Source organism: Medicago truncatula, chromosome 8, assembly GCF_003473485.1.
Source record: "Medicago truncatula cultivar Jemalong A17 chromosome 8, MtrunA17r5.0-ANR, whole genome shotgun sequence".
NCBI classification, from domain to species: domain Eukaryota; kingdom Viridiplantae; phylum Streptophyta; class Magnoliopsida; order Fabales; family Fabaceae; genus Medicago; species Medicago truncatula.
The window spans coordinates 3645508-3670325 of record NC_053049.1 but is presented as its reverse complement, the minus strand read 5'-3'; the positions used below and the strand labels follow the sequence as shown (position 1 = coordinate 3670325).

General features: G+C 30.3%; 1 protein-coding gene and 4 long non-coding RNA genes across 13 annotated transcripts; 3 read left to right on the top strand and 2 right to left on the bottom strand.

The window, feature by feature from the left end:
- The first annotated feature begins 583 nt into the window (after positions 1-583).
- LOC25500292 (uncharacterized) lies at positions 584-1205 on the top strand. The gene is made up of 2 exons (XR_003007729.2): positions 584-721; positions 840-1205. It is a non-coding gene; the product is annotated as an uncharacterized lncRNA (long non-coding RNA).
- A 6964-nt stretch (positions 1206-8169) lies between these two features.
- Positions 8170-8869, top strand: LOC25500291 (uncharacterized). Its single transcript, XR_003007728.2, has 2 exons — positions 8170-8362; positions 8458-8869. It is a non-coding gene; the product is annotated as an uncharacterized lncRNA (long non-coding RNA).
- A 4052-nt stretch (positions 8870-12921) lies between these two features.
- Positions 12922-19051, top strand: LOC25500289 (uncharacterized). 7 transcript variants are annotated; one of them, XM_024772011.2, is made up of 4 exons: positions 12922-13051; positions 13144-13251; positions 15354-15464; positions 18721-19051. In XM_024772011.2, exons 1-4 carry the CDS (start codon positions 12976-12978, stop codon positions 18888-18890), a joined length of 465 nt encoding a protein of 154 aa, XP_024627779.1. In that variant the 5' UTR covers positions 12922-12975; the 3' UTR covers positions 18891-19051. The 7 variants fall into 7 exon arrangements, 2 of the variants coding, with proteins under 2 accessions (XP_024627779.1, XP_024627780.1); XM_024772012.2 differs by lacking the exon at positions 18721-19051 and adding an exon at positions 16709-17731; XR_003007609.2 differs by lacking the exons at positions 12922-13051; positions 13144-13251 and adding an exon at positions 14034-15249.
- Positions 19052-20239: 1188 nt separating this feature from the next.
- On the bottom strand, positions 20240-21857 carry LOC120577355 (uncharacterized). The gene is made up of 4 exons (XR_005643409.1): positions 21817-21857; positions 21491-21548; positions 21363-21408; positions 20240-20505 (listed from the first exon to the last, which is right to left on the bottom strand). It is a non-coding gene; the product is annotated as an uncharacterized lncRNA (long non-coding RNA).
- Positions 21858-21878: 21 nt separating this feature from the next.
- On the bottom strand, positions 21879-24504 carry LOC112417268 (uncharacterized). Of its 3 annotated transcripts, none has more exons than XR_005643411.1 (5): positions 24097-24502; positions 23002-23057; positions 22696-22900; positions 22378-22610; positions 21879-21931 (listed from the first exon to the last, which is right to left on the bottom strand). It is a non-coding gene; the product is annotated as an uncharacterized lncRNA (long non-coding RNA). The 3 variants fall into 3 exon arrangements; XR_003007848.2 differs by having other exon boundaries at positions 21895-21931; positions 22378-22601; XR_005643410.1 differs by having other exon boundaries at positions 21895-21931; positions 22378-22900; positions 24097-24504.
- Positions 24505-24818: the final 314 nt, after the last annotated feature.

Genomic DNA, 24818 nt, shown 5'->3' with positions numbered 1-24818 from the left:
AGATCACTTGTTTCTCAAGCAACTCAACAACATTGTATATAAGCTTTTGTATTGTGTGATTCACACCTTAATGAAATCACATTCTTCATAGTTCTAATCTACTCATTCTCAATTCTTCTTATTCTCTCAATTCCAATTAAATCAAAACCCTAGCTTGTGGAAAAAGCATTGTAAGATACACTAACAAAAACAAATTGATAATAATAAATTGACAATTTATTTTAGGCCTATAAACTTTCATTGGCATGGCTCCAGGACCGAATATATGGGCATGTTAAAACAAATTGATAATAATAAATTTAAATTTGAATTTTTGGCACAATAAATTTTGTCATGCCTTGGATCTTAGACATACTGTGTGGGCATGCTAAAACAAATTGATAATAATAAATTGAAATTTAGATTTTCGGCCCAATAAACTTTGTCATGTCTTGGCTCCTAAATAGACTATATGGACAAATTAAAATATATTGATAGTAATAAAAAAAAAAAAATCAACATGACTGGCAAAGTTTTCAAACTAGATCATTTAAAAAAAGTCAACTTTTGTTGTCATTTTTACATATATTGCTTTCTTTACATACATAGACACAAACATTTTATTGTTATCTTTTGTAGATAATGTTATATTTACATATAGAAACAATGTCATTCTTTGCTAGTAATGTTTACATCGTCTTCATGTTCCTCAATCTTATCCTTCTCCTTCTTTCCACATGTGGTAAAAACTAATTCACTAATAAATCTATATTTATTCTCTTGTACTTCTTCAATTCTAAGCCTTATTCACATTCTTAATTATTTGTTTACTATAATTTTTATTTTATTTTCATGTGTAGAGGTGGAAGCAGAAGTTTGTAGAAAGAAAAGTATAACATGGTTAGGGCTTTGTATTAATAACTTGTCTTGTAGTACAACGTGTGTTTCGGAGCATGCACTATATGGTGCTTGTCAAGGTGATTATGTTCATTGCAATTGCTACTTCACTTGTTGAACACTGAGTTTTTGATGAAACAATTCAACCTTTAATATTTCTTGTAAAATAAAGTAAGTGTTTAAGATCATATTGCATCTATAGGTTGCTATTTATGTTGGCCTTTCAATTGAACATGATAAAAATGCAATACTTAATGTATAAATTCAATTCTCGTTGTAAACTATTTGAACATTACTAAGTAGCACTTCAATTAAGTTTGTATTTGCTATTTAGGTTTGGTTTGGTTTTGTATAATAGCTAACAACTTATAATTTAAAGATAGTTTTTTTTTTTTTATAGTCAAACAAGTTTTATTTATGAGACTACAAGGGATACTTTGAACTATTAATAAAGAAATCACACTTTTTGTAACCAAAAAAAATCACACTTTTAAATCTATTGTGAGAAACATACATGTGAACCACAATCTCTCTCTAATCTGTTTATGAACCGAATCACACTCATCAAAGAATTTTAATGTGTCATCATAACTTTAAGGAAATCTTCTATTTCACCCTTAAAGATTATTATATTTCTCATATCCCACAAACATAACATAATGGTGAATCAAATTATATAAACCACGTTTTTTTGAAACATTTTCTTTGATCAGGAGGCCACAACGTTGAAAAATAACTATAGAATTGTTTGTAGTTTTAATTTTAGTAAAACTTTAAACCTAAAATTTTCCTATATATATAACATTATGTCAATAGAATTTTACTGCCTTACATCCTACACAAACCAATTTAAGTTGAGTTAGGATAGGATCCTCTCATAATAGAGAAATACACAGAAAGTATATAGTGTATTGATTATTATTATTACTAGTTACAAACCCGTGCTTCGCACGGATTGTATTATCTTTTTTCGGAAAATTTTGTTATAGAAGAATAGATTATTAAAGACAAACATAAATCCCAAACATATAAATTTAAAAAACCGTGAAGTATCAACTTAGTTTTAAATAGAATACTATTCGTATAATAGTTACATTATAATAACATACTATAATATAATTAATATATACTTTTGATATTATATTTGTCCATTGACGGGTTGAATTACATATTTTGTTAAAAATTTGTTCTAAATGAAAATATTATTATTCCAAAACATGGAAAATGTATTATACTTGGTATCCTTCCTTAGTATGATAGCAATTCCAATCCACATGGTCATATTGTTATAAGGTGTGAGAAGCTAAAAACTATCTACAATCTTTCATATGACTACCATGTCACATGAATGAGTATGTTCAATAACAACAAATAATTCAATTTGCCAAACACTTTCTACTGAGCTAATAATGGACAAAGTAAACTCTCTTTTGAAATATTGAATAACCAAAAGCATGGATAAAGAAAATAAGCTTACAAAATTCTTTCACCACTTTTGAAGAGTTCTCCTCATCATTTATCCATTTCTTCCTGTTGTGGATTGATTCTTGCATTGCTTGGTTACTCGACGGAGGAGTAGATATTTGAATCTCTGAGACTTTAGGTGAGGTAACATTACTTTCTTCTATTTTCTGATTCACCTTAGAATTCACAGCAGTATATATTAATGGTTTGTTAGGTAATTCAGCCGTAGAAGTTGTGATCATGTTTAGTATTATTTCGAAGTTGGTTATTATCACCACGGAGTGAAGTTGTCATTGAAATATTATACAAAATATACATGCCATAATACAATTTCCAAAAGATTAGAATATGAGTGAAAATGCAAACTTCATATTCATAAAAAAAAATAAAAAAAAATAGAACATTTACATGAGATTGGAGCATTTTCTTTTGACATTGTTTTCAACCTTCTTGTTTTCTTAACTTGAAGAACATTTTTTCTAAGAAGTCTAGCCTTTGTTGCTTTATTTTTTCTCACCCCATCTTCAAAAATCAAGTGTTCCTTTGACTTCTGATGATCCATCTTAAACCGAACTTTGTCAAGAATTTTGATTCCAAAATCTTTCCCAAACCATTTTAATATCTGCAAAGATACCATAACCACAACTAGTCATTGTTGAGCAACAATTGACTATAATTAATGAAAAAGCAAGCAACAACAATATAGTGACACCTAAATTTTGATTGAAACTACTTATAGTTGAACAAATAGGACTCCAAGGAAAGCAAGAAATTAGATATGATGTACAAAAATCAAACGAAAAAGAAAGTCCCTGTTGTGATAATTGATAACTAATTATTTATGTTAATACTTGCCTTGGTTATTCTTGAACCCGTCACAAATTCCTTGTGTAGGTAGAAGTTACATTCAACTAAAAATTATTCATTCTAATTGTGTCATCACAAATTAAAGACAAAATCACTTCTCATATTCTTCAGTAGCATATATGAGCATATCTTAAATGCATGTACATGCGCAACCAATTAAAAGTGTTCAAATTATCCAATTTAATGTAAAATGACTAATGAGGTTATATTTTAAATGGTTATGAACTTCAAAATAAATCCCACCTAAGCTCTTTTTCGGAGTTTAAGAGTGCCTTTGGGGAATGTTTTTTTTTTTCTCAAAAGGACTAATGAGGCTATATTTTGTCGAACGAAGATGTGACTTTGGGACGACAGTGCTTTGGGGAGAGTTTTTTCTCAAAAGGGAAAGAGTATTGATCAATGTATACAGTTATAGATGTTATTGCCTAGCAACACCCCCAAAAAAAATTAAATAAATAAAAACATGAATTAACTCACCTCGTGTGCAATATTGTGAATCACTAATATACTACGCGCATCCTTATATGCCTCATATGGACGATATTTTTCTGCTACACTATCACTCGCAAACCATGGCTAACTCCTTAGCGTTCTGCAACAATCAGATATATGGCTTAGTATTTATAATAAACAATATATGGAAAATGTGAAGAGTTAAACTTATTTTTAAATAAAAAGTTTCCCTCCAACTTTCTATACTTAATGTCTTTGTTACGTCGTTCTAACAATCACTTGATGTTAAAACAACGGAACATTGTGATTCATCAAAAAATATGTATAGGCTGATTTAGAGATTATATAATCAGTTTATGAGATTAGGAATTGACATAATATTTAGGATGAAAACAATTGGAACCAAAAAGGAACCAATGATGTGTGAATTATTATCCAAAATTATAAAAAAGAGTTTTGTTGTTGTAGAGTTACCAAAAAAGGATTGATACTCATATTTACATCAGATGAAATCAAGCAAAGAAGTAGCATCGGTGAGTGAAGATAATCTTGTCTAGGATTAGAGTTAAGGTGATATGTTGAAAGTGTGGATCATGAACACCAAATCTTTATTTGGGAACGAATTAAACGTGCATATTTTTAGGTGGCTTCTCTAGATCAAAAATTAGCTTATCACCTACCTCTAACATATGTTCTCGGCAAAAGTTGAACCATTGACCGCCTAAGTATTTTTCGTAACTTGCTCCCTTTGCCGTTATCAAGCGACACTTATACCTTTTTTGAGTTTGTTTGTCCGATGAGTGTGATTTTTTCCCTATTCCTTTTAGAAATGTCCTTGATATCTCATTTAGAAAGTGTTAGGTACAAAACAAATTGCAGTGTTAATTAGATATTATATATATAAGTATATTTCTAAAACATTTACCAGAGCATTATAAAGATTTGCTGAAGGAAAAAAAACATGTTCTATTTTGTTCAAGAGATTAGAAAAACAACATTATAATTAACATGATACTTATTTGAACCAATGAAGGAACCAACAATGTGCAGATTAACGTTACATTATAAAGCGTGAATAAAAATATTTGTGAGGTTGTGATGATTAAAAGATATTGAAATTAAATATATAAATGATAAAAAGATAATAAAATTAAACGAGACTTCCTTAAAAAAAATTAAATAGAACGGTTAAAAAAAATTAAATGGAAGAAAAAAACTTATTAAAATATAATATTAAAAAATAAAATAAAAGGTTCCCAACGTGAATTGAAGAGAGATACTTGTGAAATAAATTATCGAGAAGTAGTTTTTTGAAGTAGCATTCAACACTTCTGGCCAAAGCTCATTCAATTCAATTTTATGCATTAAAAAAAGTACATTTTTTAGTAAGTACTTAATTGATATTGTATTTGGCCTAACTTCTCCTTAAAAATTTAAAGAAGTTGAAAAAAAAAACCCAGGTCAAACGGTACCTTAGTCGCCCACAACGGCAGTGTAGAAACAACTGAATTTGGGAGAAAATATTGAAAAATAGTTAAAAATAAAAAATTGTAAAATAGTTAAAAGTTTTTAAAAATATAAAAATTGGAAAATAGTTAAAAAAATTTGGTGAGGTAGCACTCAACCAAGCAACACTAAAAAAATTATATGCATTAGCATAACAAAAAAACAGATAGACAAACATAAAATATTACTCTAAACGTTAATATGTGTGTGTATATTTGCGAGGTTGAAGAAAGGAAATAAAAATATTTGGAATCGTTAAATGATAGCGTGAATAAAAATATTTGTGAGGTTGTGATGATTAAACGATATTGAAATTATACATATAAGTGATAAAAAGATAATATAATTTCTTTGAAAAAAAGATAAAATTAAAGGGAGCCTTCTTAAAAAATTAAATGGAACGCTTAAAAAAAATAAAGTTAAATGGAAGAAAAAAAATATATTGAAATATAATATTAAAGAATAATGAAAAGGTTCCTAGCGTGAGTTGAAAAGAGGTGCTCGTGAAATAAATTGTCGATAAGTAGTTTTTTAAAGTAACATTCAACAGCTTCTAGTCAAAGCTCATTCCATTCAATTTTATGCGTTCAAAAACAGTTCTTTTTTTAGTAAGTACTTAATTGATATTGTGTTTGGCCTAACTTCTCCTTAAAAATGTAGAGAAGTTTGAAAAAAGTCGGGTCAAAATTGTAAAATCAACGGACATGGATTTTTATATTAGTATTAGTATTAGTATATAGATTATTTTCAAATAATTTTCATCATTTAATTATTATTTTTGAATGAAATAATAATCAAATTTGTTTTCTCAAAACGACGGCGATCATTTTTGCAGCAAATTTGGCTTTGTTGTGTTTAAGTGTTGTGGACAGAAAGGAATAAGATGTTCTTTAACAATAAAGCTAAATCTATTCGGAAGCTCATGGATAAAGTAAAATTTTCTATCTATTGGTGGCTGAAAGTTCAAAATGTTAATTTTTCTTTTGGTCATTTTATATGTTGAAACAACCCTTTACTTATTTGGGTCTTGACTGAATTTGTCTGTTTCTTCCTTCTAGTTCCGTGATGTAAAACTATTTTACTCCTCTTTGCACACCTTTATACTAAGGAGCAACTGTTTCTTGTAGTACTATATATATTATTTTGGCTTGTTAAAAAAAAAAATTTGTTTTCTCATAGTGGATTAATTCTCCGGTTCTTTTGCAAAATAGAGAACATCTCAACATATTAAAGCTGGCATTACAAATAGTCACCATATCAAACTTTGAACACATCTCTCTTACATGTGTCCAAAATTTATTGACAATGCTACAAACACTGTCTAGAGAAGCCAAACATGTCACACTATTGATATGCGTGGACGAATGAATTTTCAACTAGTTAATCTACGATGATAAACTAGGATACTCTTCCTGAAATGTGATATATTGGAAGATCATTACTGGAATTTTTTTTTATATATCCATGAAAATATGTGGATACATTGCTTCAAATGTTTTTTTGAATATCCGGTTAACTTTTATTGTTACATAATAAGTTTTACAGAGTGTTTAAAAATGTGATCAATTGACTACCACCACATTGTATTTGTTACTCTAAAGAATAACTTATATAAAGGAACAAGCTTATTATACATCTGTTAAGCCTTGTTTGCGCGTTTGAAGAGGAAGAGAGTGGAGAGGAAGGGAGTTGAATTCTTCCTCCAACATTTAAGTTTGATTGACGATTTTCGACTTGAACCTTCTGAACTTGTCCACCCCTACAATGGATTACTTGAAAAATAATTTCTATTAACAAAGGAAAAATCCATGCACCTTTCCCGTACATAGATAACCACATATAAAGTAAATAATTGGACCCTCATCTTCCATTGCAGGATAAAGAAAGTAAAGTAACTTTACAATAACTTCATGAACTAATTAAATATACTACTTATTGGTTTAAGCTCTATTGTTTTGATTATGTTGAGAACAATATAATTGATTTTTTAAATGAAGATATTTATAAAAGTGATATTGTTTTAATGTGGTACATGGTCATTTCAACTATATATGTTGATACCTCCAATGAACCACCAATATAACCCTCCAAAGCATTACATGGCTCTAGAAAAACTGTATGGGTAGATTAAAAAAGATTGATAATAATAAATTGAAATCATGATTTTCGGAACAATATACTTTCCATACCTTGGCTTCTAGACAAACTATATGGATTATGGACATATTAAAAGATATTGATAATAACAAATTGATAATTGGACATATTCTTATTTTTTTTGTCAAAAAAAAATTATTAAAAAAAAAATTGATAATTATATTTTTCGGCCCAATAAATTTTGGTATATGTCTTACCTTCTAGATACACTATATATGTGTCAAAAAAAAAAAGATACACTATATATGAGCATGTATTAAAACATATTGATAAAGGTCTACAAAAAAAAATATTGGTAATGATAAATTGAAAATTTTATTTTTGGTCCAATAAATTTTGTCATGCCTTGGCTCCTTAATAGACTAAAGGGACAAATTAAAACAAATAGATATTAATATATTGAAAATTAAATTTTTAGTCCAATAAACTTTGTAATAGGACAATGCATTATTATATATAGGGGTTGTGGTTCAAATCCCAGACACCCTACTTATTCACCTTATAAGGTGAACTCCGCCGGGGTACTGACAAAAAAAAACTTTGTAATGTCTTGGCTCCTTTTTCTTTTCTAAAAAAATGTGGAGAAATTTTTTTAATTAAAATGTCATTAATGATTATTTTACAATTGTCAAAATTAAGTACCCCGAAGATAATAAAACTAAATTGTCTCTGAGTGGATTAAAATTAAGTACCCCGAAGGTAATAAAACTAAATTCATCACTGAGCTATCACCTCAAGTGTCATATCTTGGCTTCTCGACATACTATAAAGGTGCATTAAAACATATTGATAATAATTTAAAATCTAAATAAAGAAATAAATAAAAACTCAACCTGGCTCACAATATTTTCATACAAGATTGTTTCAAAAAGATCATCCAGTTTTCTCATTTTTACCTATATTGATTTTCATATATACAGTTACAAACATTTTGGTAAAAAACATCATTTACATTTAGAAAACATGACTTTTTCTGCAAGTAAATTCTACATCATCTTCATGTACCTCTATCTTGCTATTTTCATTAATTCCGCAAAAGGTACAAATTAACTAAACAACCTATATTTATTCTCTCATACTTCAATTCTAATCCTTTTTCATGTTCAATTTTTTATTGTTTATTTTTATGTGTAGATGAAGAAGCAAAAATTTGTAAAATTTTGCTTAGTTCAACAATGAACCATGGTTGTGAGGAAATCAAGTGTAACGAAGGCTGCATCAACGAGGAGAATGCAAATTCCGGTGAGTGTATGGCTACAGGCATCGTTGTTTTTTTTTGCTACTGCTTCTACGAATGTGAGCAGTGATTTTCTAAAATGTAAAATCAATGTATACAAATTTACACATGATCAATGATGCTGTGTTGCACAACATTTTTTGTGTGGATTTACATGGTCTTTAATTAATCTTCATGTGTAATACATCTCTTCATGACTGAAAATAGGTCGTGAAAGATAGATTTTCATATATGAAAGTGATTGTCATCGACTTTTATTTATTGTCTTGAAGTAAGGAATTTGAATATCATACTCACCATTTTCATATACATTAGAAGTACCATATCCAGGTTTTAGAATCCTTTATGCAAATAAAAATAAAAATATTATACCTTCTTGATTATCGTTTTTTTTAAAGGACCTTCTTGATTATCGTTGTTGTGCAATGCAATAAGCCTCATATTTTTTGTCGGTCTCGACACCCGACAAGTACTACAAATCGCGAATGAAATGACGACGACAACAACATTACTTTGCTTCATACCCTTCTTATTAACCTGAAAAATCTGTCTAAAATCACCACCCAATGAACATTTAAAGTCATGCTCTTGTTGTAAACAATTCCATCAGATAATATACTTCATGTTGTGTTTAATACTTTGAACATTAAAATCTCTCACATAAGAATCCACTAAAATCATGTCAATGGGATAAAGTTGTAGCAAAATTTGTTTTAAGTCTAGGGAACAACAACCAATAACCCTAATTGTAACACACCATTGATTTTTGTTGTTGTATGATCGAGATATGGATCGTGGAATCATATGTTGGGATTCATGTTTGGTTGCATAGGAAAAACCTTTTAAATTTCCACCGAGTTTTTCCATTTCAATTTCACATGTTTTAATCAAGATCTTAATCATCAAAATGTGCGTCCTTCTCCATTTTGGTCCCAAACATCTCCAGTGACGATTAAATTCTTGACGAATGAGCCATCACCTATACCATATTCAGAAGTGTGTACATATGAACTGCAAAAGGAACATAGCTCAATGTGTGACTACATCTCATAGGATGAGAACGGGAGATGTTATGCTTTTAACAAACAAAAGAATAATGATAAAAACCTTGTTTCCTTTGCATTCAAAGATTTTGGTACCAAACAAATAACCAGGTTTGGAGGATGTTAGAGCTCTTGTTATTACCAGAGGCCTGATGGCATTAATGCTCATGTTAGAGATACAATATATAATGTTGTGGCTAGTAAATGGTGAAATCAGTATTGAATTCACATGTATATTTGGAAATCAATCAACATTTCAACAATAACTTTTTTCCTTTTTATCAAATTCTATTCGAAATTGGTAGAATTTTATACTCTTGAGAATTGGATTTTATCGATTCATCCGTAGAATCCGTTTCATCTCCTTCATGAGGATTTTATCGGTTCATCTCTTTCATGAATCTAACTTGGAGTCTCACATTAGGAGTCATGACCGTTGTGAGAGGGTTTATATAGAATTAGACAATCCTTCCATTTGAGCCATGTTTTTGAGATGGAGTTAAATTTAATTTGTATCAACTACGAAGGTAGTGTGGTTTTCTTCAATGATGATTTTTTGGACTATGGTGCAATTTGATCTTTGTCTTTTCAACCTTTAAAATATCACTCACTGTAATCTTTTAAGACTTCAATCCTTTTTTTAACATAGAAAAATATTTGATATAATAGAACAATTTTTGAAAACCAAAACTTTAAGATCACATACGACTTTAAGTATTACTGAATGACCCAACAAATCAACATGAGTCTTTTCAGCATGTTTTATTATCATTCACACGCTTTTTGAGAAACTTCTCAGATGGTCAGCCATCCCAAAATTGCTCTAAGTCAAGCACGCTTGACTGTGGAGTTATTATGGAATGGGCTACCAAAAAGAAGATGCATATTGTTGGTATAGGTAGTACTAAACAGTTCTTATAAGTTTTCCTTCAACCATGTAGTCCTTAGCCTGCACGACCTTAGGATCCCTCTCATTTCGATGTGGATTAGATCCGTTTTTCCTAGAAGCTTCCAGGAATTGCTCATTATCATGCCTTGAGAACCGACAACTACTCCTCGCCCTTGCCAGTCTCGAGCATTACATGCCCACTAGCTTATGCTTGGTTCATCCTCGAACCACATCGTATTGGGAGAGATATGCTATGATACCACTTTTAACATGACACAAGAGTTTAAGTATTACAGATTGACCCCCACAAACCAACACGAGTCTTTTCAGTGTGTTTTGTTCTCATTAACACACTTTCTGAGAAACTTCTCAAATAGTCACCAATCCCAAAATTGCTCAAAGTTAATAAAGCTTAATTGTAGAGTTCTTATGAAATGTGCTACCAAAAAGAAGGTGCATATTGTTGGTATAGGTAGTGTCAAACAATTCTTATAAGTCTTCCTTCAACCATGCAGTCCCATACCTACACGACCTCAAAATCCTTTTTGTTTAAATGTGGATTCGGTTCTTTTTGCCTAGAAGTTTCTAGGAGCCCCTCATTGTCAATCCTTTTCACCGGCGACCAAGTTTGTTTCAAAATGGATTAGTCAAGCTAGGCTTTCAATATGGTCTAAGTTTGTTTCAAAAATATTAAACTCAAGTTTGACATGTAACATGTGTGGCTTATTTTTACACATGAATTTGACCTTTTCCAAAGTATGATCTGGTCTATTAGATGACTTAATGATCTACTTCATATTGAGATTTTGATATAAGAAATTTGACATATCTGACTTGACTACTTTTTATCATTTTTCAACACAAAATTTCTATTTATATTAACTACATACTTAATAGGTTGGTAAGAGAAACTTTTAACTTTAGATTTAAAACAAAATTTTAGAGAATATAACTTTATGCATGTGTCATCCTATTTTAACTCTATTTTATAATAATACATGGTTTTTTGTGTGGTTTGTAGCCTAACCTTAGTCTTTTAAAAAAATGTTTAAGCCTTGTGTGTGTCTATATATATGGCTTTGCTTATGAAGGTCTAATTTAGCGAGATGTATGTTTTTTTGGACTAAAACTCCATTTTTGTTTTCCAAAAACCCCATTTTTGTTTTTTTGGATAAGACAAAACAAAGGACATAATTGTAATTGATGTTTTAAATGATTATTTTTATTTCTATATTGAGTGATGATATATGTACCACCCCATGTAGCAATACACCCTTTACACCCACATAAAATTCTGACACGTGGCAATCTGAACCCTACATAAATAGAAGATAAAGTGTGGTTGTGAGATGAACTTATCAAAATATACTTAATATATGGGGTGTATAATGGGAGGGATGAATAAAGGGTGTATATGGAACATTTTTCTTTTATATTTTCTACTTTTGATCTTCTGTTTGGGTCCCACTCGTTCTCTTTCTTCTGTCATCCTCTCTTTCTCAATTCACGTTTTCTTCTTTGATGTGTTTTTTTGTTCATGTTCCTAAAAAATTTCAAACGCACAAAACCAAACTAATTTTATTGGAAGCAAGAAAAAAGAAATCCAATCCAATATAATTACAAATCATATATGAGAATTGAACTTTACATGTTGGGAATGCATCTTTTTCATTTCCTGCAACAAAATTTATTTTGCCAAAGTTGTTTATAGATGTGTTTGAATATGTTGTGTTGTTGTGGTTTCCAGATGTTCAATCTTCAATTCTTAATTTATGTTTTCCAATCTCTTCAAGAACTTATCCTTTCACCCAAATTTAAAAAAAAAAAAAAAAAAGGAAGAGAAGAATGGAAGCAATAGAAACTCATAGAGAAAATCGATGAGAGAGATGGAGGAGAGGAAAAAAATACAAGAAATAAAAAACATTAATTAGTAATATTTGAATTACATGTTTACCCTTCAGATTTATATGTTTTAAAAGAATACAAAATGGGTGTTTTTGTCCTAAACAAAAAGGTGAATCATGCTAAAATAGACCTTCATAAAAATGAGGGGATCTATTGTAGCAAACTCCATATATAAGATAAAAGATTATGGTCTAGTTTAAACGCGTTGTATGCTAGGTCGCAGACTCCTATCATCAGTTTGATATATTCTCACCTCATTTGTTGATCTTCAAATTGTTTTATTTCTTATTCAATAAACTTTGCCATACTCTAACTCCTTGACAAATTGTATGGGCAAATTAAAATAGATGGATAAAAACAAATTGAAAATCCTTTAAAAAATAATAAATTGAAAATTTTATTTTCACCCCAATAAACTTTATCATGTCTTGGCTCCTAGACAATTGTATGGGTAGATAATTTAAAAATATATTCAACTTGTTTCTTCATGTCTATCTATATTGCTCTCTCTATATATACATAGACTCAAGAAGTTGGTTGGTACCTTTTGTAGAGAATGTTACTTACATTTAAAAATTATGACTTCCACTGTTAATAAATTCGACATTGTCATCATGTTCATCTTTATTGTCATTCTCCCTATTTCCACATTGGGTATAATCTAACTAAGAAACCAATACTTATTCCCTCCTGTACTTTATTCAATTTTAAGCTTACATTTTTAATTTTCTATATTTATTGTGTAGAGGTGGAAGAAGACATTTGTAAAATTATGCCTCTCACAATTTCAAAATATGCTTGTGATAAGTCTGCGTGTAATCTGGTTTGCATGAAAATGATGCATGCAACTTATGGTGATTGTTTTCCCGTGAGCTCAATGATTTCATTTTGTGTTTGCTACTTCAAATGCTAAGCATAGATATTACTCCCCCGTTCCTTTTTTAATGTCGTTTTCGAAAATTTCCACAAAAATAACAAAGTGTATTTTTGCACATTTTCTTTTTATTATACCCTCAATTTAATCCACCAATATATCTCTACTTTTTGACGCACACTTTATCTTTCCAATAAATTTAATATGTTATATTTTTCTCATAACAAACATTTTTTTTTAAGATCGTAACAAACATTTGTTTTTTTTTTTTACATGAACAAACATTTGTTATTTACTATCTTTTTCTCCAACAATTTTTTTTTCTTCATAATCTGCATCTTCATTTAAATCAAAATCCATTGGTACTCACGGTGAAACTTCTTCTTCTTCATTATCATCTTGTTTTTGTTCTTGTATCTTGTCAAATGAGTCTTCAACTACTTCCCCCTCTTCATTTTCCATCAACAATTCTAACGAGTCTTCCACTCTTTCTTCCTTTTGAACATTCATGGAGTTTTTATTTGTTTTTCTCTCAAATTGTTCTTTTACTTTGCACTTGAAAATTTAGCAATTATTCATCTTATTTATAGAATTTTAACTCTTCATAAAATCATTATTATATGTAACAAAATTTTCTTTAAATATGAAGATAACAAGAAACAAATTTTGTTTTAAACATAAAATAAACTTTGTTTAAAAAAATAAGCTTTAGTTTTCCAAATATATAGCATTAATTAGTTTTATTAAAAAAGATAAGAGTAATCAAACAAAGAAAAAGATACGAGTAACTGACAAATGGTATAATTGACAAATCGTACTTTAAAATACCAAAACGACAGTTAAATAGGAACAAAAAATTCACCCTAAAACGACACTTAAAAAGAAACTGAAGAAGTATTATTTATCCGAAACTTAATCCCTATCTTTTAACTTCTTAACTTTGTAAACCTTTAGCTCAACTTATTGAGCTATCCCCAATCAGTATTCATTTTATGTGGGGCCTTTATTAATAATAATTCTATTTTATGTTTGGCCTTCTTAATTTTGAGTTTTCTCGTCAGAAAACTTGCATAGAAAAAATAGAATTATTTAAAATAAAAAAAAAATTTCAAAAGAATACAAGACATAAAACATTGCATGTGCATGTAATGCCACATTACGACCATAGTCTAAAGATAATTTGGGAGTTATACTTTGCGGATTCCAATAGTTTCTTGTAATTAACAACACTTACTCCTAACACACAAATTTGTGGCTTAATGTCTATATATTTGCTTGTAATCTAAACTTTTCTCATCATCCATTACACATAGAAACTCTTGTGTCTTATTTGCAGTTTCAATACAGTTTTGTTTCTTTACTTCTTGCTTTTTTATTACAATGAACTTTTGTGAGCAGACTCCCTTGATATTGAGGTTGTGGGAAGAAGTCACAATGATAGACTTTCCCTAGGCTAGACATGTCGTATGATAGGTCGCAAACAACTGTCGATTTGGTCTATTATCACCCTTACATATAACCTTCAAATTATTTGATTTCTTGTTCAATAAGTTTTGTCATGGTTTACCTCCTAGATAGACTATATGTACAAATTAAAAGAAATTGATAATAATAAATTAAAAGTTTGATTTCCAGCCCCATAAACTTTGTCAAATGTTGTTGGCTCCTAGAGAGACTATATGGACAGATTAAAACAAATTGATAATATAAATAAAAAAATTGATTTTCAGCTCAATACACTTTTCACAGTTGGCTCTTAGAGAGACTATATCGACATATCATTTTAAAAATATTCAACTTGTTTTGTCATGTCTACCTATATTAGTTCTAATATATACATATAGACACAAACATAGTGTTGCTAACATTTTTTTTATAGACCAATATTTAGATTTAGAAATCATGATTTCCTCGACTAGTAAATTCTACACTGTCTTCATGTTCATTTGTCTTGTCGTTCTCCTTATTTCTGCATCAGGTACAAACTAACTAAGCAACTTAGAGTTATTCTCTCTGGTACGTTATTCAATTTTAAGCCTAACTTACATTTTTCATTTTATTTTTTTTTATTTTTTTGTGTAGAGGAAGAAGAAAAAATTTGTGAAATTAACTATCATCATACACAATCGGAGTATGGTTGTGACAAGTCCTCTTGTAATGAAGTATGCATCAACATAGAGCATGCAACTTATGGTGATTGTCTTCTTCCAAACCCATATTTTTCATTTTGCTACTGCTTATATAAATGTTGAGCATAAATAAATATTTTAGTGGATGGAAATGGAAAATATTCTAGATTTTTCTTTTCTCGTTGTATTATATATTTCTTGTTTATCAATTTTTTGTATATTGCATATACATGTATGTTATTTGTCTTTTCCTTTCAATATAATAATAAAAGTAATTCAAAATTTATGAATTCAATTTTGATAGTAAATTATTAAAATATTATTATCGTTTGGTGGTCAAAAAAAGAGACGAGATATGAAAATCGTTTCATCATGTCTCAATCTAGTGTTAGATGAGCCGATAGAATATGATAAATTAATCATTAACTTGATCTTGTTATATCTTTTAGGTTAGAAATCTTATCATGAATGGGAGTTGTGTTAGAAATATGTAGGATATGATAACAACATAATTATGATTGAAACTAAAAATATAAAAAAAAAAATTAGAAATATAAATGTTTTTTTCTTTCAAGTTATAGCAAACCAAACTAATCATGATTATCTATTGTTAATGACACCAATAATATAAAACAAAAATATAATTTAAATTCATTTTTTTAATGACACCAACAACAACCTTTATTATAGAAAAAGTTGTTTAAAGGTATAATTGGGATAATGAAAAAGTCAGTATAAATATACTCATCTAGATTGTTATACTTTTTAAATGATAAAAGAAAAAAACCAGATATATATATATATATATATATATATATATATATATATATATATATATATATATTCATATATCGTGTTTGTTACATTTTTTTAATATTTAAATTTATTCATATGTTATTTGCATTGAAAATTGATGGCATTTTTGAAAAGATAAAAGTCAACTCAAAAGAGCTAAAAGATGTTATTTTCTTTATATATAGTATAGATATATGAGAAAGTGGATATGATAAAATTTTAGAAACTCGTGACTATTTTCAAAGTATCTACATTAATCTAGCGTTTCTATTAAATAAATTTATATTTTATATTTAAAACATCAGTAAATATTTGCACTGCACTCGTTGATGATTTAATATGATTATATATGCGGAAGAAATTTTTTATGTGCCAATATGTGATAGTCGAGACGATAAAATGTTGAAAACTCATGACTATTTTCAAAATATCAACATTGTGATAATCGAGAGTATAAAAAGTTGAAAACTCGTGACTATTTTCAAAAATCAACATTTTCTTTTTGTTACAAAGCGAAACAGACAAACAAAAGAAACAAACAAGAGAAAAACTAAGGCCTAGGGAAGAAAGTTCCCGACGCGTTGATCCTGAGCTAGGGGAGAAGGTCGACTGGAGGAGAGGAGTGAATGACTAAAGCAACATCTGAAGTAGCTCCTATTTTTGCCAAGAAATCAGCACACTAGTTACTTTCTTTGAGAGTATGGTGGAGAGAATAATTGTGGTTTGCCAAAAGGTCCTTGATATCTTGAATGAGAACAACATATATGTGGAACTGTTGGTTGTCTCCCAAGATGAGGTTGATGGATAGGAGAGTCTTAATAACATACTAAATTAGCCATATACCTTTATCAATAGCTAGTTGCAATCCCAGACGAATAGCTGTGAGCTTGGCCAAAAGGATGTCGTCAGTGTTAGGGATATGTAGCCTGAAAAGCCTGAGATAAAATCATGCGTTGTTACGGAGAAGACCACCAAATTGGCATGGCTAGGAGTTATGATGCAGCTACCGTCAACATTGAGAATGGGACCGACATGGTTGCTGCTATTCCACTTAACAAAATGATCGGTTTGGGCAGCAATAACATCGAGCTTTCGGAATAATTATTTTGGCTGAGCTCTGAATGTTGTTGCTTAAACGAAATAAAGACCAAACCTCATTACTCAGACACATCATGTTTCTATGCCTCCAAATCCACCACAAACCAGCAAGAGAAATAGAAGGCCGAGGGCCTTTAAAGCCGTTTTTAATCCAGTCATGCGGACTTGTGGTAGAGAAAAAATCACTACCTGAGAAACTGATTTTATTCCAAATAATACTAGAAAACCGACAATCGTGTACACAGTGAAGGAAAGTTTCTTCTTGGTCTCCACAACAACTAGAGTTGGCCGAGGGCGCTATTTTTCTATGGTGAACCAAAGTTAATATAGTGTTTCTATTAATTATTTTTTATTTTATATAAAAAATATTGTTAAATATTTGCACCGTAACTATTGTAAATTTTTTGTGATTATATCTTAAAAATCAAACTTTATATATACCGCTATGAGAAAGTTGATATTTAATTTTTGTTTCAAAAAAAAAAAAAGTTGATATTTAATTTTTAAAACTAATGACTATTTTAAAAATATCAATATTAATGTAGTGATTTTATTGATTTTTTTAATATGCAAATTAGTGAAATCAACATTAATCGTAGTCAAGTTTTATACATTATTTACCACGGTTGATTGTTTTGCTTAAGGATTAATAAACTTGTTTGTATATTGACTTGCTAAATAAGCAATAGTTAATTGATTCTCTAGATCAATTAATTAAGCCATTGATTATTTTCCTCTTTCTAATAAGGAAAATATGTGTTCTGCATTCATCGTTAAATATTTTGTAGTACGCAACGCTAAATATTGCATTTTTTTTAAAAGAGCTACGATTCATACCCCCCACCACTCCAAGATAATGGGGTCTAATTTTTTTAATTCAGGCTAGACAGGCTAGACATGTCGTATGATAGATCGCAGACTCATGTCGGTTGGTCTGGTCTATTCTCACCCTTACATACAACCTTCAAACTATTTGATTTCTTGTCAAATAAACTTCTGTCATCTTTTAGATCCTAAAGAAACTATTGGCACAAATTAAAAAAATTGATAATAATAAATTAAAATTTTGATTTTTAGACCAATAAGCGTTGTCACATCTTGGCTCCTAGAGAGACTATATGGGCAGGTCATTTCAAAAATGTTAAACTAGTTTTGTCATATCTACTTATACTGGTTTCAATATATACATATAGACACAAACATTGTGTTGGTCACTTCTTTATAGAACATTATTTGGATTTAGAAATCATGATTTCTTCTGCTAGCAAATTATACATTGTCTTCTTGTTTATATGCCTTTCCGTTCTCCTAATTTCTGCATCAGGTACAAACTAACTAAGCAACTGATACAACTTAATTATTCTCTCTGGTATATTTTTTAAGACTTACATTTTTTTATTAGCTTTATTTATTTATTTTCTGTGTAGAGGCAAAAGAAAAAAATTGTAGAGTTAAGCATCATACAAATGTTGAGCATACAAATGGTTGTGATAAGTCCAATTGTAATGAAGTTTGCATCAACAAAGACCATGCAACTTACGGTTATTGTGTGCCTTCAATCCCATATTTTTCATTTTGCTTTTGCTACTTCTGTTGAGCATAAATAATTTAGTGGATGGAATAGGAAAACATTCTAGTTTTTTAACCAATAGTTTTTTCTTTCTCTCTTTGTATTTTATATTCCTTTATGTTAATTTTTATATATTGCGTATACATGTATTTTATTTATCCCATATTTTATTGGAATATTATTAACAGTTCAGGTGTTAGATGAGTCAATAAGATATGATAAATTAATCATAAACTTTATCTTATTATATCTCTTAGGTTAAAAATCTTATCATGAATGGGAGTTGTGTTAGAAATATGTAGAATAAGATAACAAAATAATTTACTCATGTATTTTTATAAAATAAATTTAAAATTCAGATCTAATAAAATATAAATACAAGTATACAACTATGAATTAACAGAAATGGACTTTAAATCTAATGTTATTGTTTCACAAGAATTATTTTGTTTTTCTTGAGTGCTCATAATTGATTCAACCTTTATTAGTTGTTTGAACTCAGTCATTCGATATGTAAGTTGTTTAATGAAAATATTTCTTATTGACTAAAAGTTTATCGAAGTTTTTTGAAGAGGTTATTTCTTTACACGGTACGAGTGAAAGTATGAAGAAGTTTGTGAGAAAAAAAAAAAAAACTTTTGAAGGCTTGTGTAAAATCTTTAGTTGCTTGATTTTGAATGAAACTACTAGCAATCAGGAGTAATATAGAATACTTGGGGATTTTTTTTTTTGACAGGCCAAGAGCAAAATGACATCAAAAAGAATAGTGTCCAATTAAGTTGGTACCCTACTTTAATCTTTTGCCAATTGCCCATATATATTATTAAAAAAAAAAGGAAAAAATTACATAAAAACTGGGGGACGTAAAACTTGACCCAGTCAACAACCCTAATGGACAAAACATTAAAAAAAAACCCACAAAGTGGATTCAACCCTAGACAATTCTCACAGACAATTATAGCCAATTGGGTCTAAAGTTTGGCGAATGAACACTACGCCAAAAAAGGGATTTAATAGCACTTTTTTTTGCTTTTAATAGCACTTAAAAGTGCTATTGAAGCCTCCGCTATTGTAAGCATACTTCCTTTGATAGCACTTTTAAAGTGCTATTAAAAGTGATTGTCTTTAATAGCATCTTCCCTAGAAGTGCTATCGTTCCTACTTTGGTGCGAGTTAGTGAGGCTTTTTTCAAATGGATTTAATAGTGTTTTTTGAGAAAGTGCTATCATAAATCCTTTCTTTAATAGCGTTCTTTTTAAAAGAGTGCTATCGTAAGCCATCTTTTATATAGAAAAAAAAAATTTTAGATTTGAAAAAGTAAATATTTAAAAAAAAAAAAAAATTGCATTAATCATAAAAGTAAACACTTGCATTAATCATAAAAAAATACTATATGAGTCATTCATTATAAAAGAACCTAACAACAAAATACAACTCAGATTCCAATTACAAGTATGGAAATTAAATCTTTCATCATAAAAGCAAAATTACATCATTCACATTTCGTTAATACATAGCACTCACAACCATAATAAAGAAATTGCACATTGGAGATTCATTGTACATACACAACAATTACACTTGAAAATTCAGATTGATATGTACCAAATACTTCAATTAGCTTAACCTTATCAACTTTGAGCTGCAAAGAACAATCACAAATCATATCAATACTTTAAGTAGTTACGACAATGTTCACAAAGACAAAACAAACAGTAATAATTAGTAGTAGCGAACCCATTTGGGGTTGGCCTAGTGGTTGGCTTGGGATCTTGGAGTTTGCTCCTCCAAAGGTCTCAGGTTCGATTCCCTCTGGTGCCAATTTCGGTGGGCTAAGTCCATACAGAGCTTGCTCTGGCTTTAAACGGGGCCCCCGCAAATGGGCGGTGGGATTGGTCCCCTCGGATTAGTCGATTCTTGGATCGGATACCGAGTTTTCAAAAAAATAAATAAATAATTAGTAGTAGCGGAAATCACAGTTGAAATAACTTGTTGATATGGTGATAGTCTTCCCTTAAACTAAGTTATTATTACAAAGCATAATCAAAAGTATGTTAGAAAGGTACAAGGTTTTGTGAATGTAATCTAGGCTCCAAGGTGTTTTAAAGACATTCACCACATGATGTTCTCTATAGTTTTAGAAGTTGGTGCCAAATAGAGAAGTAAAAAAAAGATATGTTGCAATGTGAATATATCTTTTAGTGGAATAAGTTGTACATTCATAAGGTAAAACACGTGATAACTATGAATATGAATAAAGGATCTAGGTATCTGTCCTTAAATTTGACAAGTTTGAATCAATAAATTAATCAATCAAGGATCTCAAGCAATGTGTTTTTGTCTTTAATATGAACTATAACTATAATTTAGACAAAACCAGATCTCACAAACCAATATTAGAAACCAAAATTTGAATAAAAAATAAGCTACTAAGAAGTACAAAATAATGTCAGTGTAACCACTTAAATACTTAAAAATGAAAGAGAGTATGAAGCTTACTTTGAAGATCTCTGCAACAACGATTACAACTGAAATAATGTCATCTCTGAAACGAGACAATGGGTATTTCAAGGAGTTAATTATAGAAAAAATAAGTTATTTTAACATCAAAATACAACAAAACTCACATATTTTGTCATCTTTAAGTGCTTGAATGGTTGGTTAATGCCACATTACAACACGTCGCTTGACATATACAAGAAAATATGAAAAAAGACAAAAGTTAGTCACCTAGAGAGAGAGGTCAACATCTCAAAAAAATAAATAGAAATAGTGGTCAACTTAAAAGAGGCCAAAGACCAATTTCAGCTACACATATGTAAACTCACTTTCTCCTTTGATTTAAAAGCTTACTAGTTTGATACATACTTATCAATTATCATCAAATTTACTGCAGACTAATTACAATAAGCAATGACAATTTGCAGGAAAAAGAAAAGAATAACATTCTAACCTCTCCAATAAATATGGCAGAAAGAATGATGGAAAAGGAAGGCTCTAGAGCTTTGGTGTGAGTGAATGAGAAAGACACATTTCCAAAGTATGCACTACAACGAGTAGTGATATTGCTGCAATATGCAAACAAATAGTAACACACACACACACAATCAACACACTAAACTTGATTATTAATAAAAACAGAACTCGATGATAGATTTAGCTCCCTTACAAAGATTAAGAACCCACACAAAGGTTACAAGAACAGTCCCAACAATCAGGAACGGAACCAGAAAATAATATTGAGGGTGACCAAGTTAAAACATGGTAGATAAACAAAATCAACTTGTAGATTTAGGGGCATTGTATTTGTGGTTGTTGGGTTCTAGGTGGCTGTGTGAAAAATGTTTGACGGCTTAAACGCATTTGGGGGAGGGGGGCAAATAGCAAAGAATACAATATAGGTCTTGTCAACAAATTTCTTTGGGGTGGCAACAGCCCCTATATGGCTATACCTAGTTTCGTCCCCGCCAGCAACAAATTCAACTACAATCACAGTCACAGGGAAAAGACAAACCTTTAAAACCGACAAAGAAAATAGTTTGGACGGGACTGTAACACAATGAGTTTGTAACGAAATGGAAGGAGATGAGGAAGCAGACTGTAGCAGCGAATAGGAACAGCAGCAGAAGCGCAAATCAGTGGTACAGCAGATGCAGCGCACAACAGCAGTAGCAATTAGGAGTAGCAGAACCGCAGCAAAAGCTCAAAGCCGCAGCAGTTCAGTAGTAGCAGCGCAATCTGGAGGATCTCATGAAAAAAAAAAAAAAAAAGAGTAAAGGGAGTGATAAGTACCAATTTATTGTATGTATTGAAGTAGAATTTGAAGAGGTACCATAACCCGAATTCGCTGTCCTCGAACCAATACTACTGGAAGATCAGAAAACCAACTCAATTGAAACCCTCAATTGACTCCAAACGACGAAACAACACAAGCAATTCTAGATCACTCCCACCCCAAAACAGAACCGAGACAACAAAACAACACAAATCTGATCCACTACTGCAAAATTCTGCAGGTTATTTCACACCAAACATCCCTGCAATGTTAACAGAACACACCAAATGCACAAACTTAAGACCAATTCTAAGCGGCCGCACCTACACTACCAATATGGGAAAGGAAAGGAAAAATATTTACCTTCTTATGAATGGAAGATTGTGTTCACCACTTGCCTCACATAGAATTTGATTAATCTGTATCACAAACCCCAAATTAATACATTAAATGAAATCATTTTAATTGACATATACACACAATTATCAATTCATATATACATTAGAGTTTCAAGACATCCCAATATCTGTTTGGTACAATGTTAAAACACTCCAACCTTCACAATATTATTAATAAGATAATCAGTACGCTGCTCCTTAGAACATTTAGCAATACACAACTTAAAATAATTTCAAAAAATCTACTTTTCCTAGAAACTGAAAAAAGACGAGGAGGCTGAAAATCTTATGAAGGAAGAGGAAGAGCATATGAAACTTCAGAAACATGAAGCTTTGCAATTGCTCAAGAACAAGGAAAAAACATAAAACATGATCAAGGAAACAAAATTGGATCGTCAGAAGAAGAAACATTATCAACAGCAGTTGAACCATAGGCTAAGACACGCCACTCAACAAACAATCACATGGGAACCATCTCCATTCATACACATACAAGGCGAGAACTTCAACCTATACAAACCCCAACTGCACGTAAACACAAGGCAAGAACAGACCTTGCAAACACAACATTGAAACATATAATTGCATTCAATCACTTCCATTTTCTTAAATTATTTCCTATAAACAAAAAAAATAATATAATTCTATTTACATTAAATTACTCTAATATACATACATCATCAAATTGAAAACAACTCATTCTAAAAAATTCAATTCTCTCACCAAAATCTATATAGCACCAACACACTTCGGCTCAAATGCACAACTAGTGTCCGACAAGGGTTGGCGTAAGTGTTCGACACCAAAAACAACATCTATACATATCATTACAGAATCACTTTCAGTTTCTTAAGTGGTGGTGTCGACCTCTCAAATTGGGCAAATTATAATCAAATTCTATAAAAAAAAACAAAAAAAAACTAATCAAATTACATCACACTAATATACATAAATATATCATAAAATTGAAAACAATTTCTTTAAAACAAACTACTATCAGTGCACCACCGACACTGAAAAGCTGATTGAGAAATCAAAATAAAAAGAAACTAATACTTACCAAATTAGGGTTCAATTGATTTCTGAAAGATGGGGGTTTCAATCAATTGATTCAATTAGAGTTCAACGAGGGAGAGAGAGAGAGAGAGAGCGTTCAAATGATGGGTTAGGTGAGGGATAGATCGATGAAGGTATGAGGTTAGGGACTAGGGAGAGAGTTCGGCATTTGTGGACTCCAGCAAATGATGTTTTGTATCTTATCGTTGAGAGTGAGATGATGACATGGGAGATATGGGGTTCGATGGGTATGAGTTTGCTGAGGCTGAGATTCGAATGATGTTCAAAGAAGGTCTGGGTTCAAAGTGAGAGAAAAGAAGTTCTTATTGATTGTGTGAAAAGAAGTGGGAAAGGAAAATTATATCAGCGCGAACCCAAAATAGTTTCAGCTTTTTTTAATTTTATTTTAACACGCATGAGATAGATAGCGTTCGGTGTAAAGTGCTAACAAATTATACCCCTATGTTAGCGTTTTAGCGGAAAGCGCTATCCCACTCTTTCTTGATTTTTTATTTATTTAATTTAAATAGCCAATAATAGCACTTCTTTAGAAAGTGCTATTTTACATGTCAACCTATATTAGCGCCCGCGCCAAACTGCTATTATTTGTACGAGAGTTATCTCTTAGATAGCACTTTCTTTAAAAGTGCTATTAAATAGGCGCTACTAAATGTCAAAATTGGTGTAGTGGAATGAATCGTTAACACGAATCGGATCGCGTACCAT